General features: G+C 38.9%; 1 protein-coding gene across 9 annotated transcripts in view; it reads left to right on the top strand.

Annotated features, from left to right (window-relative positions):
• ELAVL4 (ELAV like RNA binding protein 4) overlaps positions 1-14384 on the top strand; it is a 107369-nt gene that overhangs the window by 19119 nt on the left and 73866 nt on the right. Inside the window, exon 1 of one of the 9 annotated variants that reach the window (XM_073357762.1) lies at positions 8004-8168. The exons of 1 other annotated variant lie outside the window; for it this stretch is intronic. In XM_073357762.1, coding sequence (XP_073213863.1) covers positions 8121-8168 — 48 coding nt within the window. In that variant the 5' untranslated portion in view covers positions 8004-8120. Of the gene's footprint in view, positions 1-8003; positions 8169-8444; positions 8608-11081; positions 11316-11671; positions 11756-11844; positions 12026-12299; positions 12375-14384 lie in introns of those variants that run through there. 7 more of the 9 variants (XR_012160495.1, XM_073357760.1, XM_073357759.1 and 4 more) reach the window with 7 other exon arrangements.

The following is a 14384-nucleotide window of genomic DNA, read 5'->3' as shown; positions in this document are numbered from 1 at the left end:
CCTCCATTTTGTCTTCAGCTGGCTCAAGGGATAGTCTCTCCACCCCCCAAAGGATACCTGAAGGAAAGTGGAACAAAGGACAGTAACCACGGGGGTATGAGTGATTGTTGGACCCAGACTAGAAGGAGCCTAGTCTGAAAAAGAATTTTACTGGAACATCTCTGAGGGTGAGAGTTCATCTGTAACCATTGTCTTACTGTATTAGGTTTAGATTTGCGTGTTTTATTTTGTTTGGTAATTTACTTTGTTCTGTCTGTTTTACTTGGAACTACTTAAATCCTATTCTTTGTATTTAATAAAATCACCTTTTACTTTTTTACTTAATTAATTAACCCAGAGTATGCATTAATACCGGGGGAGGGGCAAACAGCAGTGCATATCTCTCTATCAGTGTCATAGAGGGCTAACAGTTTATGAGTATTATGGATGTATTTGGGGTTTGGACCCCATTGGGAGCTGGGCATCTGAGTGTTAGAGACAGGAACACTTCTTAAGCTGTTTTCATTTAACCCTGCAGCTTTTAGGGGACATGGTTCAGACCTGAGTCTGGGTTTGCAGCAGGCTAGCATGTCTGGCTCAAACCATGCAGGGCACTGAAGTCCCAAGCTGCCAGGGGAAACAGGCTCTGGGGTAGTCTCTGCACATCAGTTGGCAGTTCCCAAGGGGTTTTCTGTGATCCAAACCATCATAGCGGCCTTCAGAATTTCCCTCTTCACACTCATGGAACTCTTGAGCCAGACAAGGAGAAGAAAGAAGGCGTCTCAGGATGACTTGTTCCAGGAGATCCTGCAAGCCATTGCTGCATCAGGGAACGAGCCCAGGGCTTGAAGAATCACCCTTGCAGACAACATGGTCTAGGTTAGAGGAGAAAGGAAAAGGAGAGGGGCGTGCCGCAGGAGTTGCTTGCGCTTCTCAGACAGCAAACAGAGATGCTACAGACTCTGGTGGACCTGTAGGTTCAACAATCCTATGCTCGCCTCCGTCTCCAGCCCATATCGGGATCTCGCTATACCTACCACCACCCAACATCCCACATGGCATGAGGGGTCAGTGCACTACTCTTATCACTCCTCCAAGGGGACATTGCAGAAAATAACAGCTTCACATATACCAACCGTGTCTCACAGATCACCGTATGTGTACCTGAAATGGAAATGACTGTTCTTTCCTCTTCAAAAGTTCTGTTCGGTTAATTTATTAAGTTTTATTAAGTTCTGAATTTTTTTTATTTGCTGGTTCATGTTACGGAATAAAATTCTATTTTTTGGAACATAGTTCATCTTTCTTAGTTCATAATTTATGCTGGCTGGCAATGAACAGGTCTGACAGCAATCAATTTCCTGTTACTGCGCTGTGTCACAGAACCCATAACACCATTCAAAAACAATATTAATAGGTGCATTGACGATGTTAGATTCCTACATACACAGTAATCACTGCAAGATTAATTCCAGGCCACAAAAGAGAGAGGCCATGCAGATTGTATTACAGCAACACACACTGTTCTGGCTCACTATTAAAAAGGTCTTTCAAAGCCTCCCTGAGCCATATAGCTCTTCTAATAGCCCTTCTATCTGGCTGTTCAAATTCAGCAGACAGCTGCTCTACCTCCACAGCTGGGGGAAACGTTTCCCCCTTTGCTTCACAGATGCCATGCAGGACATAGCAGGCACCTATAACCATTGAGCTATTTTGCTCACTGAGATCCAATCTTGTAAATAAACAATGCCAGTGTTACTTACTCCTTCTCATAACCCAAGAACTAAGGGTTACCAAATGAAATTAATAGGCAGCAGATTTAAAACAAACCAAAGGAAGTGGGGGTTTTTTTGTTTTGTTTTTTACACAACCCACAGTCAACCTGTGGAACTCTTTGCCAGAGGATGTTGTGAAGGCCAAGACTATAACAGGGTTCAATAAATAACTGGATAAGTTATGGATGATAGGTCTATCAATGGCTATTAACCAGGATGGACACGGATGATGACCCTAGCCTCTGTTTGCCAGAAGGTCGGAATGGGCAATGAGATGGATCATTTGATGATTATCCATTCTGTTCATTGCCTCTGGGGCACCTGATATTGGCCACTGTTGGAAGATGAACTAGATGGATCTATGCCAGATGATCTGACCTGGTATGGCAGTTCTTCTGTTCAGTGACCAAAGGCACATTCTGCTGTCATTCTGCACCTGCTGAGTCTGTAGTTGAAGTGCTCCTTTGTGCCATCGAGCTGACTGGTGTACGGCTTCATGAGCCGTGGGGGGGGGGGGGGGGGGGTAGGCTGAGTTGTCTAGGATCACTATTGGCAATTCAATATTCCCAATGGTAATCTGGTCAAGAAAGAAAGTCCTTCCTTGCATCTTTTTGAGCAGTCTTTTATGTTCTTAAAGATGCACGTGTCATGCACCTTCCCTGATCAGCCCATACTGATGTTGGTAAAGCATCCCTGGTGATCCATCCTAGCTGCCCCCGGGGACCCCGCCCCCTGTCCAACCCCCACTGTCCCCTGACTCTCCTGACCCCTATCCACACCCCTGCCCCCAGACACCCCCCCCCCGGGACTCCCATGCCTATCCAATACCCCAGGTTCCCCATCCCCTGACACCCCCCCCCGAACCTCCGCCCCATCCAACTTCCCCTGTCCCCTGACTGCCCCGACCTTATCCACCCCCCTGCCCCAACTGCCCCCCTGGGACTCCCACCCCCTAGCCAATCTTCCCTGCCCCAACTGCCCCATCCACATCCCTACCCATGCCTATCCAACTGCCCCCTGTTCCCTGACTTTCCCCGGGACCTCCTGCCCCTTATCCAAACCCTCTGCTCCCCACCCCCTTACCATGCTGCTCAGAGCAGCAGGAGCTTGCAACCACACCGACAGGAGTGGCAGGCCAGAGCGCTGGCGGTGCAGCACACTGAGGCTGGGCGGGGGGGGGGGAGGAAGGACAGCAGGGGAGGGGTTGGGGGCTAGCCTCTCCACCCGGGAGCTCAGGGGCCAGGCAGGACAGTCCTGCTGGCCGTAGTTTGCCCACCTCTGCTGTAAAGGGTCCAAATTACATACATCTCTTGAATAACATGAACACCCAGCACAGTAAGCTAAATGCTCCATATGTACAAAGAAGCTGAGCTGTGATTTCTGTGGGAACTGGTAAGTGAATCTCTTCAGTTTTGTGTGGCTAAATGCTTAATTTAGTGTCGTATTTATATAGGATTGTGGGGTTTTTTTGGTTGGATATCATTACATTCAGAACCTTCTGAATCAGGTAGCTCTGTATCCACAGCTAAAAAGAAACTGGACTTCCAGCGGGAGTCCTAGGATATTTCTCACACACACACACACGTTAAGAGAAATCACAGTGCACCTGATGGAACGTTCCATCACTATCAGAGCTTGCACAGCTGTCCACAGTTAGCGGTAGAATGAGAGGCAATAATGGCTTCTTACATAGCAGAGTGTGCAGATAAAACAAACAAAACTGCCAAACCAGCTTATTTCCTTATCTTCCAATACAATCTTACTCTCTTTTGCCTACTGCTTCTTCTTCTCTCAGCCAAGAATCCTACAATGTATCCTATTTTAGATGATCCCAAAAGCTTCTCTTTTTAATACGTGGTGTAGTTATACCAATTAGACCAACCCTAAATTTCTCAGCCTTCTTAAATACATGTGAATTCCTCAGTTTACCTTAAATACATATGAATTCCATAACCTTATAGAACAATTTACCTGAAAACCATTTTAGCATTGCCTAGTGCATTGTTTTTGATCACCTAGCTCTCTACTTAGTTTCCAGAGGGCAATCCGTTATTTATTTAAACCATTCAGTAGTTAAATTACACTATCTTCTTATACAGTTCTATACTGTACATTAATGGTTTGTTTAACCATAATTTTTAAAAATCTCACTGTTGTATGTGTTGCTTGCTTTTTTACTCAGCCTATTTGTTATTTTGTAATTGTTGCCTGACTATTCATTTTTCCCTCCAAATTGACAGTTTGAAAGTTTTTGGATGTTGCACTAAACCTATTCATGGTTCTGTTATATATGTAAGTGTCCTTTTTAGACATGGGGTTTTTTTTAGACGTTTCCCCCTTCCCCACAAGCTCTAAGTGTTGTGTTCTTAATGTAGACCGACTTTTTTTGGAATCACATTTTGGGTTAGATACCATTGAGATTGAGGCTTTTAGTTTTATACTCAATCTGATGGCTTTCACCATTTGTCATTTGCATGCTCGCTTTTTTCAAGCTTTCTTAAAACTTTGCAGATGACTTTTAAAATAGGCAGGCCTGTCTCCTCTGAGTGTGTGTGTGTGTGATATATAAGTTTCCATCTCCTTTGAACATGTTTATTTTGTCTTTTTATATTTGGATTTGGAAGAGAATGGGGTACCTGTCCTGATCCTGTAGTGCAGATTTTGTTAAAATTTTGTCATCTGTGATTGTGTTTTTCATGATTCAGTGCATGTATCCATTTGAGTTGTCAGTGACAGCATAGGGCAAACCTTAGTGCTTGCATTATGTATCTCCTTTTCCAAGTCCATTGTTCAACCTCCTCTCTCTACTCCACCTTCCTTCTATCCCCCAGAAACAAATTAATATCCTTAGATCCCAAATAAATCTTTGCTTTTATATGGTTATAATAGAAATAGCCTAGAAAACAATTCATATACTTCTAAGCTTGCCTACCTAGTCCTCTGTAGAAGAGTGGAAAAGGAAGAGTCAGTTGAAAATGCCAGGTTGTAGTTCACAGACAGCAAACCACTTAAATACTGCTATAATCATATTAGGATATAATTCACCGAATTCTTTATTTTTACGCTGCACTAGAATAGACTGTTGCTGATTTCCTTCCCCCCCCCCCCCCTTACTTTGATGATTAGCTTGAAAACTCACACAGCATAAATGCTAGAATTCTGTAGCAATGTACTCAAACTGGTGTGAAGAGAGTCTGGGTTGGACTTTTGTGTCCTTGCACATGAAAGCTCTGGTGCTTTCCTAATAGACTGAAAATGAGACTACTTGTGCTCCATAAGAGGTCTGTTCTAGCCACATTTCTCTGCAGCTTGGCAGATGGTGGTATGTCAATGGTTTCTTATTGATTGGTTGAATTTGCCTCAGGGTAGTAGGAGGAAAGGTCCTTTAAAAATGTGCTTCAGGTCCTTTTTGTTTGTTTTTTTTCTTTATTTTGTTTTTTTAAATACATTTTATAAAATATTTCTGTTTACCAGCCATTCCTTTGATTTAATCAAAATACTGAAGTTACCTGCAAGTAAAAAATAAGTCCTGAAACCCTTACATATATTATCTCCAAGATCAGCAAGCCGAGAATATTTTATTTACTAAATTATTACATTTCAGTGTTAGAAAAGAAGTGACATTTTTAATTAATAATCAAGACATACGGTGAGTGAGAAAATAAGCTCATTTCATACATCCAGAAACGGATGGAAATAACTTTTCTTCCCCATATAAAAAGTGGGGTGGAAAATTAATATATTCAAGAAGGTTAAATCATAACTGCATCACTTAGTATTATTTAACAGGCAAAACAGAATATCGTGTGTGTGTATTATATATATAATAAAAATTATTTTAACCCAATGCAAAGTATTCATGGAGACATCCATGTATGAAACAATACAGTAGTGTAGGTAATACTATGTATTTGACAAGTCCAAATCACATGTTCATATGGTTTGTCACATTTTAATAAAATAGAACAAATGGAAAATAACATGACCTTTACTTTCAGTAAATAACCTTATTAGGTCCTGCTCCCACTGGAGCCAGTTGCAATGGGATTTCAGTGGGATTCAGTTCTGGTCCATATTAAATAACACTATTGTGTGATTTCTTTTTGTTTTTCATTCTTCCCCACACCACCAATATCTGCTTTAAACTTTAAAATATGAATTGTAAGCTCTTCAGGACAGGGACTGTCTTTACTATTATAAGGTAAGTGCATAACTGGTTGGAAAACCGTTCCCAGGGTGTAGTTATCAGTGGTTCACAGTCAAGCTGGAAAGACATATTGAGTTTGCTGACAAGACCAAGCGGAGAGGGGTTGCAAGTCCTTTGGAAAATAGGATTAAAATTCAAAATGATCTGGACAAACTAGAGAAATGGTCTGAAGTAAATAGGATGACATTCAGTAAGGACAAATGTGAAGTATTACACTTAGGAAGGAACAATCAGTTGCACACATACAAAATGTGAAATGATTGCCTAGGAAGGAGTACTGCGGAAAGGGATCTAGGAGTCACAGTGGATCACGAGCTAAATATGAGTCAACAGTGTGACACTTTCAAAAAAGCAAACATCATTCTGGGATGTATTATCAGGAGTATTGTAAGCAAGACATAACAAGTAATTCTTCCCCTGTACTACACACCAGTTAGGCCTCAGCTCGAGTATTGTGTCCATTTCTGGGTGCCACATTTTGGGAAAGATGTGGACGATTTGGAGAAAGTCCAGAGAAGAACAACAAAAATGATTGAAAAAAGAAAAGGAGTACTTGTGGCACCTTAGAGACAAACCAATTTATTTGAGCATAAGCTTTCGTGAGCTACCGCTCACTTCATCGGATTCATCCTTTTTGCGAATACAGACTAACACGGCTGTTACTCTGAAAAATTATTGAAGGTCTAGAAAACATGACCTGTGAGGGAAGATCGAAAAATTGGGTTTGTTTAGTCTGGAGAAGAGAAGACTGAGCGGGGGGGGAGGGAACAAAACAGTTTTCAAGTACATAACATTTTCTTACAACGTGGAGAAAGGTAAGTTTGTTCTTGTTAACCTCTGAGGCTAGGAGAAGCAATGGGCTTTAGTAGCAGCAAGGGCGGTTTAGGTTGGACATTTAGGAAAAACTTCCTAAATGTCAGTGTTGTTAAGCACTGGAATAAATTACCTAGGGAGATTGTGGAATCTCCGTCATTGGAGATTTTTAAGAGCAGGTTAGACAAAAGCCTGTCAGGGATCGTCTAGATATACTTCATTCTCCCTTCAATACAGGGGACTGGACTACAAGACCTCTTTGAATTCCCTTCCAGTCCAATGATTCTATTATGTGTTTATACAGCACCTAACGCAGTGGGTCCCACATCGATTGAAGCCTCTGGGCGCTGCTGAAGTGTATTGAATTCATAACTTTGTATGATAGTAGAAACGTTCCTTGTTGTAACAGATCTAAAGTATAACAAAAGAAGATTCTTAAGTTTATAGAAATATAGCGATGTGGAAAATTTAGTAAGCATTTCCAAGTCATCTTAAATTGCTGTTGAAAACTATGATCAGTCTTGTATTTTTCTCTGGACTTGTGCTCTGATAGTTTATAATAGGTTTTCTGACTTTTGGTTTAGTTTTGTTTACCATCACAATATTATGTTAATCTGGTATTTTACCTGGGGAAGTTGTAGTCTGTCTGTTCTCCAACTTCCCTCATGCCCCCATGTTTACTATAAATGAATGTTGTGTTCATGTTTACTTGAACCAGTTTATCATCCTACGCGCGACGTTTTTGCTGTCTGTAAAGAGACCAGTTCCACTGTTGGTGTTCCCCTGTAAAGTACATTTCATCCTTTCTGCTGATTGGGTTTTTTCTTTAAGTTCATTTTTGCGAAATGAAAGGTTTGTGTGTGATGTTTACGTTCCTTATTAAGATTTTTTTTAAATGATTTGCTAATGAAAGTTTCTTGGCTTGCTTCTTTGTCTTATGGGGAGCAGATGATTGACAAAAGAATGCAAAATATGGGCTCTTTTGGGGTTCTTTACCACAACTAAAGACTGTTCCAAGAAAAATCTTTAAGATGGTTATTTGAATCTGTGCACACTGCCCACCTGGTGGTTATAGAGTGAACTGTTACTTCACAGAATAGTTTGAACAACAGCCATGTTTGGGGCAGGCTAATCTTGCAAAGAGAGCAGTGCATATAACAGGAGTGTACTGTGTGTGTGATAAGGGGAGAAAATTCAGCTCACTGACTAGATGTTTTAATGTGCGAACTCTAGGGAAATAACATATTGACTATACTGTTGTGCACAAGAAAATTGAAGAACCCTTTGCAGACAGAGGGCTTGCAAAGGATTCTTTCTGTTTCTCTTAAACCAAAATCTGTGGCAAGATGTTTGAAATCAGCAGGACGCTTAATGCTGCTTTGTTAAATAATGAGGTAATATTTTGTCACTTTTCTGGGCAGCATCTGTTTTGTTTTGTTTTTTCCTCCTTTTTTTTTAATATGTTTATGAAGGATTCAGTTTATTCTTATGAAAATAAGAGATTAAAAATCATTCTTCACTTTATTTTTTTTTTCCTTTCAATGGTTTTGGACAATTGGGTTGTCTTTATTTGTGGTTTCAGTCGGCTGCTGTTGCCTAGGACATTATGCCACGTAAGGCTTCTAAACTGCACAGAGTAGGTAGTTATTAACGCTGAATTGGCTTCTGGTATAGTCCATCTGGGCTCTGTATGAGAGAGCTTGCTGGCGGCTACTGATGCTAAGATACCCGCAACCTTTGGGATGTATGCATGGTGTAGAGGGGCTCAGTGATATGAGATCACTTCTTTTAAGGGAAACTGTCATTAATGAGTCAAGAAACTGCTCATTTATGGTAAGGAGAGAAGGGAGGGGGGGACAAACAGCCCTGTGATTTCATTTTGGTATTGGATTAGGTGTTTAAGACAAGTTTCTGTTTGTGGGGATGGAGGCTCTCATAAAAATAAGGCTTTTCTCAGAGGTTTACTGGCTGATTCTGAGAGACTATATTGAGAATTTGATGCTTTACAAATGTGCCACAACTCTGATGCAGTGGTCAGCCACTTACCCTGAAAGATGAATGGTACTGTTGGAAACATGATAATAAGGTTGACTTTTTCAACAATAGGATTCTGCCTTTGTCTTTAGAGAGAGGCCTCTGAGGACATTTGTGCGTTCCTTTTAGTATTCCCCTGAAAGATTTGGTATGGGGGTTTGTTTTGGTGGTGGTGTTTTTTTGTTTTGTTTTTTAAAGTGATCAGTGTACAAAGTACATGAAATTTTAGTTTTGCAAAACAGCTAATTGTTTAGGACTGCAATGTGCGATTATTGTTTCAGAAAAATGGCTGAATCTTTTGATATGCATAACATTAATTTATAGCTAACAAAGTGTGCTGAGGTTGAAAAGGCTGAAAAAAAGATTTCTCCATCCCTTTTTCAATTTTGTTAACCCCTGAAGAGACCTTAAGTAAAAATCTGCATGACAAATGAAACTTTAATATTCAGTGTATTTTGGGACCAGAACATATGATGATGTACCAGTTGTGCAGTATTTTGATGCTAGTGAGTTCACTCTAGTAGTTCAGTTTGAGTTACATAGATTTATTTAGGAAACCTATCCTACAAACCAGTTTAATCTTTGCTAGTTTTTGCTAAGCTACAAATGTTTTTAAAACTATTGTGTGATAGGAGAAATCCTCTGCAGCCATTTAAACTATCCATAATAGATGTTAATTGAATTCAGTGTTCACTCCGTGGGTAGGAAGGGTTCGTTTATTTTAAATGTTTTTTCTAATGTGTGTTTTCTGCTTGTATGATCCATTTGTATCTACGTTATTTAAAAGGTTAATATATTTCCTACATTGTACTATTTGTTTAGGCTGTGGCTGGGGTTTTTTGTGCATGTGGATGTTTTAAAGAAATTTTAAAACGTACAGAGTACCCTTTACGAGATTAACAGTTCTGAGTTAATATTTGTACTTTAAAAAAAGACTTTCCCCAAAATGGTAATTATATATTGGTGGGGAGGGGGAGGTTTGTGATGTTTCATAAAACCATTTCTTATTTTCTGCAATGAAGAGCTAAATGAGCATGTATCATGGCCCATACTAGCGTTCTCCGCAGCTTTTACCTTTTTGTCTGTTCCAAAATAGAAATATTAATAATTATATTGGACATTTTAAAACAATATTTTCTTTTAACAGTACATATAAAAGATAAAACTAAATGATTTAAATATCAATATTATATAGATTAAAAATTGGTAGTTTTAGATTAGATAAACATTAATCTCAGGTTAGATGTAAAAACAAGATGCCATGCCTTGTTATCTTGGCTGCCATGTGTAAAATCAACAAACCCCTAAAATATTTCTCTTTTGAAGAAGAGGGGGAATATAAATGTTTCCTAATTAAGAGAATTTTCAATAAAGTTGCCATAGTGGAAAGTTTGTGAAATATTGCTGTTTATAATCGGTGGTTTGGTGCTTTGTCTGTGGAAGCAAGCGAAGGATAAGTGAGTGTGTTTATTACAAAGTTAAAGCATGTTGCTTATTACAGTTGAAAAATAATTTCATTTAAATGCCCAGGTTTATTTATCACCTTCTTATAAAGCAAGCGAATAATGAAGTGAGATACCTGAATAATTATAAAATACTACTTTTATTCTGGTAAAATGTGTTGGTAAGAAGATGTTATATTTTAGACATATAATCAAGTTCAAGTAATATCAAACCTGCCTTTAAAACTATATATAAATTTGAAAGTCTCTTACTGCAGAAGGGAAAAAAATTGCTTGATTATTAAAACCAATAGTACCTGAGAATAAGTGCAGTTAAAATGCACATTAAAGTGCTTTTGTCATATCTTTAAGCCTAGAGGCAGATCATTAAATATGCATTTCTCCGGAAAGCAACTGTCGAGAAAGATAAGGTGGTTAAAATACTCCAGACCTCAAAGCCACGCATGCAAGAGGTAAGAGGTTGCAGTCATTGAAGCATGGCTGAGGTATGGCACCTCCATGATGGAGGTTTATAAACTGTAGATATGGCCTGTAACTGTTACTGTACTTCTGGGGTAGGGAGAGATAAAATACATGTGTATGTGTTGTTTTTTCAACTGGGCCTTAATTACTAGACACAAGCAGCAGTTCAGAAATCTGGTCTCTGTTTGTTGTAGAGGTCACCAAATCATTAACATTGTCAATCTGGCAGTAGCTAATTTCAATAGCACCTGATGTTGCAACGCCTCCTTTAGTTGCCCTAGCCAATCAGATCCTGGCTTCAGCTGACAGATGGTCCCATAAATGGATGTAAAAAGGAGAAGCTGCAAGCCAATTTCACTAAGGCTCTGTTCAGTTGTTCTTATCTGCATCCTAGAATCGGGGGCTTCAACAGAGTGCGCTTTTTTTTTTTTTTTTTTTTTTTTTAAATTCTTTTGCTGCACAAAACATCTGCACTGTGCTTTGTGGATCTTTAAAAAAAAAAAAAATCCCTGAAACCATAGCAAATCTTTAGAAGAGTTGAAGCTTTTCAAGACCCTATATTTGCCATTAAGAATGGTTATGGTAGGTATTAGTAGATTTAAAATCTGTTTATAGTAGTTATAAAAATTGATAGATATGTAACATAGATTTCCCCAAATCTGCATCTTTATCAGTCTGTTTTCACGTGAGTTTAGTTGCTATGACTGGTTTGTTTCTACACTATGTATCTCCGTCTCTCTCTCCCCCCTTTTCTCTCTCTCTCTTCTATTTAATGCCTGCATATCCTTTAATAAAGGAGGTAGTTGGACATTTTTAAGGTCATTGTGATTTCTCGCAGAATAAAGAGCGAGCTGATTTCTAATGTGAGGCTGTGTGTGGCTAACTGAAATGCTGAAAAAGAGGGGGTTGTTTTGGGTGGGGAGGTCATTAATTTCCACATTCACATGTTGGAAATATGAGCAGAATCCTTGGGGGAAAAAGCCTCAAGACTGGTCATTTTGTTTTGGTGGACTGCGCAGCAGGTATGGTAGTTTTTGAGAGTGATTTATATGAGCTTCAGTAAATGCTGCATATTGTATTTCAAAGAGTTTCCTGTCATGACCTCATAAAAAGAGGAGGAGGCTTGTATGTGTTGCAGCGCCTAGTATATGTCGATTTTGTTGCATCGTTGGGCAGCAGTACTGTAAGAAGGAATGTCAGCTTTTACATAACGTTCCTTTTGCTTTTGACACTGTGAGGGCTGCAAGGGTCCATCTTTGTGATCACAGATGGAGTGGAATGGCTTGAAAATGGTAAGTGAATGCTGAGAGACTGTGTATAGGTTTCATACAGCTTATGTGTGCCTCATGAATTTCTTTTGTTCAGGAGAGCAGATTATGAGTCATAAATAGAATTACAGGTCGTTGTTTGTTTTTGAGGATCTGTCTGTCTATTTTTAATGTGTCGAAGTGTGATGGCACTGCACACTGATTCCATTGAACATTACATTTCAGTCAAGCAAGGAAGGTCTCGGCTGACCGTCACGGTGTCATTGTACTGTATGACCATCAGATCAGGCAGCAGCTCATGCCTTTTCATCGTCATTTGTGTTACATGAGTGTTCAATTAAACCCAGATCCAGTAACTGCATGTATAAACCAGGTATTTTGTTTGTTTATGAGATAATACTATCATGAAACAGAATGGTGTTTTGGAGGTTTGTTTTTTTTTTTTTTGGTTTTTTAAATATTGAAGGAAGTCAAAGCCATCCATTTATGTAAAAATAGTATTTCTATTTTTAGAGTATTCTTTTGGCAGAGAAATAAGAAATAGTCGACTCATTCCTCCTTTATGTTTTCCTTACAGACTGTGCAAAATGGCATGATCAAATACAACTATCACAGACTTTGAATTTTACAGAGCACTGCTATTCAGTGGGAGAAAAATCTTCAAAATTCAAATCACTCTTGCTAGTTTTGTTTCAATTAAACATTCTGCAGACTTTCACTTTAGATATTTATTATAACTGGGAAACAAAGCTACGGTCTTTTCACATTCTTATAGGATTGTCTTTTGTCTAGCTGCTTGTTTTGATGGGTGTAAAACAAATAAGATTAGACTGAGCAGCCGAACTGAAAGCGATAGCTGGGAGGAAAAGCCAATGAAAGGTTGCCGGGGAAACGAGCATAGGGGAAGCTGAGTGGGGGAGCAGGTGGCAATCATGTGGGAATACTGCAAACAGTGTTTTTAAAAAAAAAAAAAAAAAAAAAAAGGCAGGGGCTATCTCGATTATCTTTGCTGTTCTTTGTGGCAGTCACAACTTTAATTATTCTTTATAAATAGGTGTTAATTACATTTCTGGCTTACAGTGATTTGTAGAAATCTATTTTTAAGCATCTGTTCTTTCTTCTCTCCAAAAGAGGGTTATCTCTTTTTTTTTTTTTTTCCCCTGCTGTGAAATTGTACGTGCAAAAAATAGTGAGGAATCCTATGAGACAGTATTTTAGAAAAATGTAAATTATATTGAATGAAGTTGACAGAGGTATAATAGTGAACTCCCACAGCTGATAGCGCCTGCAAATCATTTCTTAGAATTTTCCAGCAAATGTCCCTATGAGAACAGTAGGTAGAATGAATTTACCCTAAGCAGTGATTTTGTGTTAAGTGATATTGGTATTTTTACATAGTCAGATGGTTCTATGGCAGAATAGTTCCAGGGAGTTCATCATATCCTGCAGTTTATGCGCTAAAGCAGAAATTTCCTGAAGTAATGCAGCTGTACTCCTCTTCTTCACTATCCTCACCTCTGCCTGCTATAACAATATCCACTTTCAATTTCAAGCTGTGTCTGTTGGCTTTAGGTTTTAAAGAAAACCTATATATTTTGCTAGTTATGGTCTCTCATGGTATAGGGCACACAGTAATGTGGAATAGCTGAAGTGCATCTTTAAACAAGGTTGTGGGTGCCGGAAGTGTTTAAAAAGCATAGTAGACTTGTAGGTGATAGAAGGTAGCGTAGAAGGTATAAAAAAATGTGGTTGCTCAGAAAGCGTTAGTCTGTCACACATCAGGAGGCACAAGAGATGCGTACCATGGGCATAGAACACGCCCTTCTGTCTTTAAAAATTTCAGATTTTTAGTTTATTCCTTTCTTCCTGCATGATTATTTAGAACATTCAATTCAAATGAGAATGTTCATATTAGGAAGTTTAAAAAGAATATATGAGAAATTAAATCGCCCTTTTAATTTGCTCTCGTATGTAATGCTTCTGCTGCAGTCTGTTCTGTAGGGAAGTAATTGAATGACCCTCTGAAAACTGCTTTTCACTGTAGGGGAAGAAAAATCATAAGAGTGTGTGTGCATGCATGCATATAAATATAGTATACACACGAATATATGTATGAAAGAGATTAAAATTTTAATTCTGTACCCAAAACATTGATGATAGATTCTAAAGCTGCTGAATTTGGTTATGAGAATAAATGAGAATGGCTTTGATCATACACAGCTGCATTTTTTGAGGGTCGGCAGCAGTTAATTCAGTTACATTTTTGTTCAATATGGTATTTTTATGTGTTTTCTGACACGTGTTTCTGCCACTGTTCTTTCTCTTTTCTTTGTCTTAAGATTATATTGATGAACTCAGCCTGCCTGTAGATAGTGTCAGTCTT

The sequence above is a fragment of the Lepidochelys kempii genome, chromosome 8 (genome assembly GCF_965140265.1).
Source record: "Lepidochelys kempii isolate rLepKem1 chromosome 8, rLepKem1.hap2, whole genome shotgun sequence".
Lineage (NCBI taxonomy): Eukaryota > Metazoa > Chordata > Testudines > Cheloniidae > Lepidochelys > Lepidochelys kempii.
The sequence above is the reverse complement of the archived record's forward strand: the minus strand, read 5'-3'. Positions and strand labels throughout refer to the sequence as shown.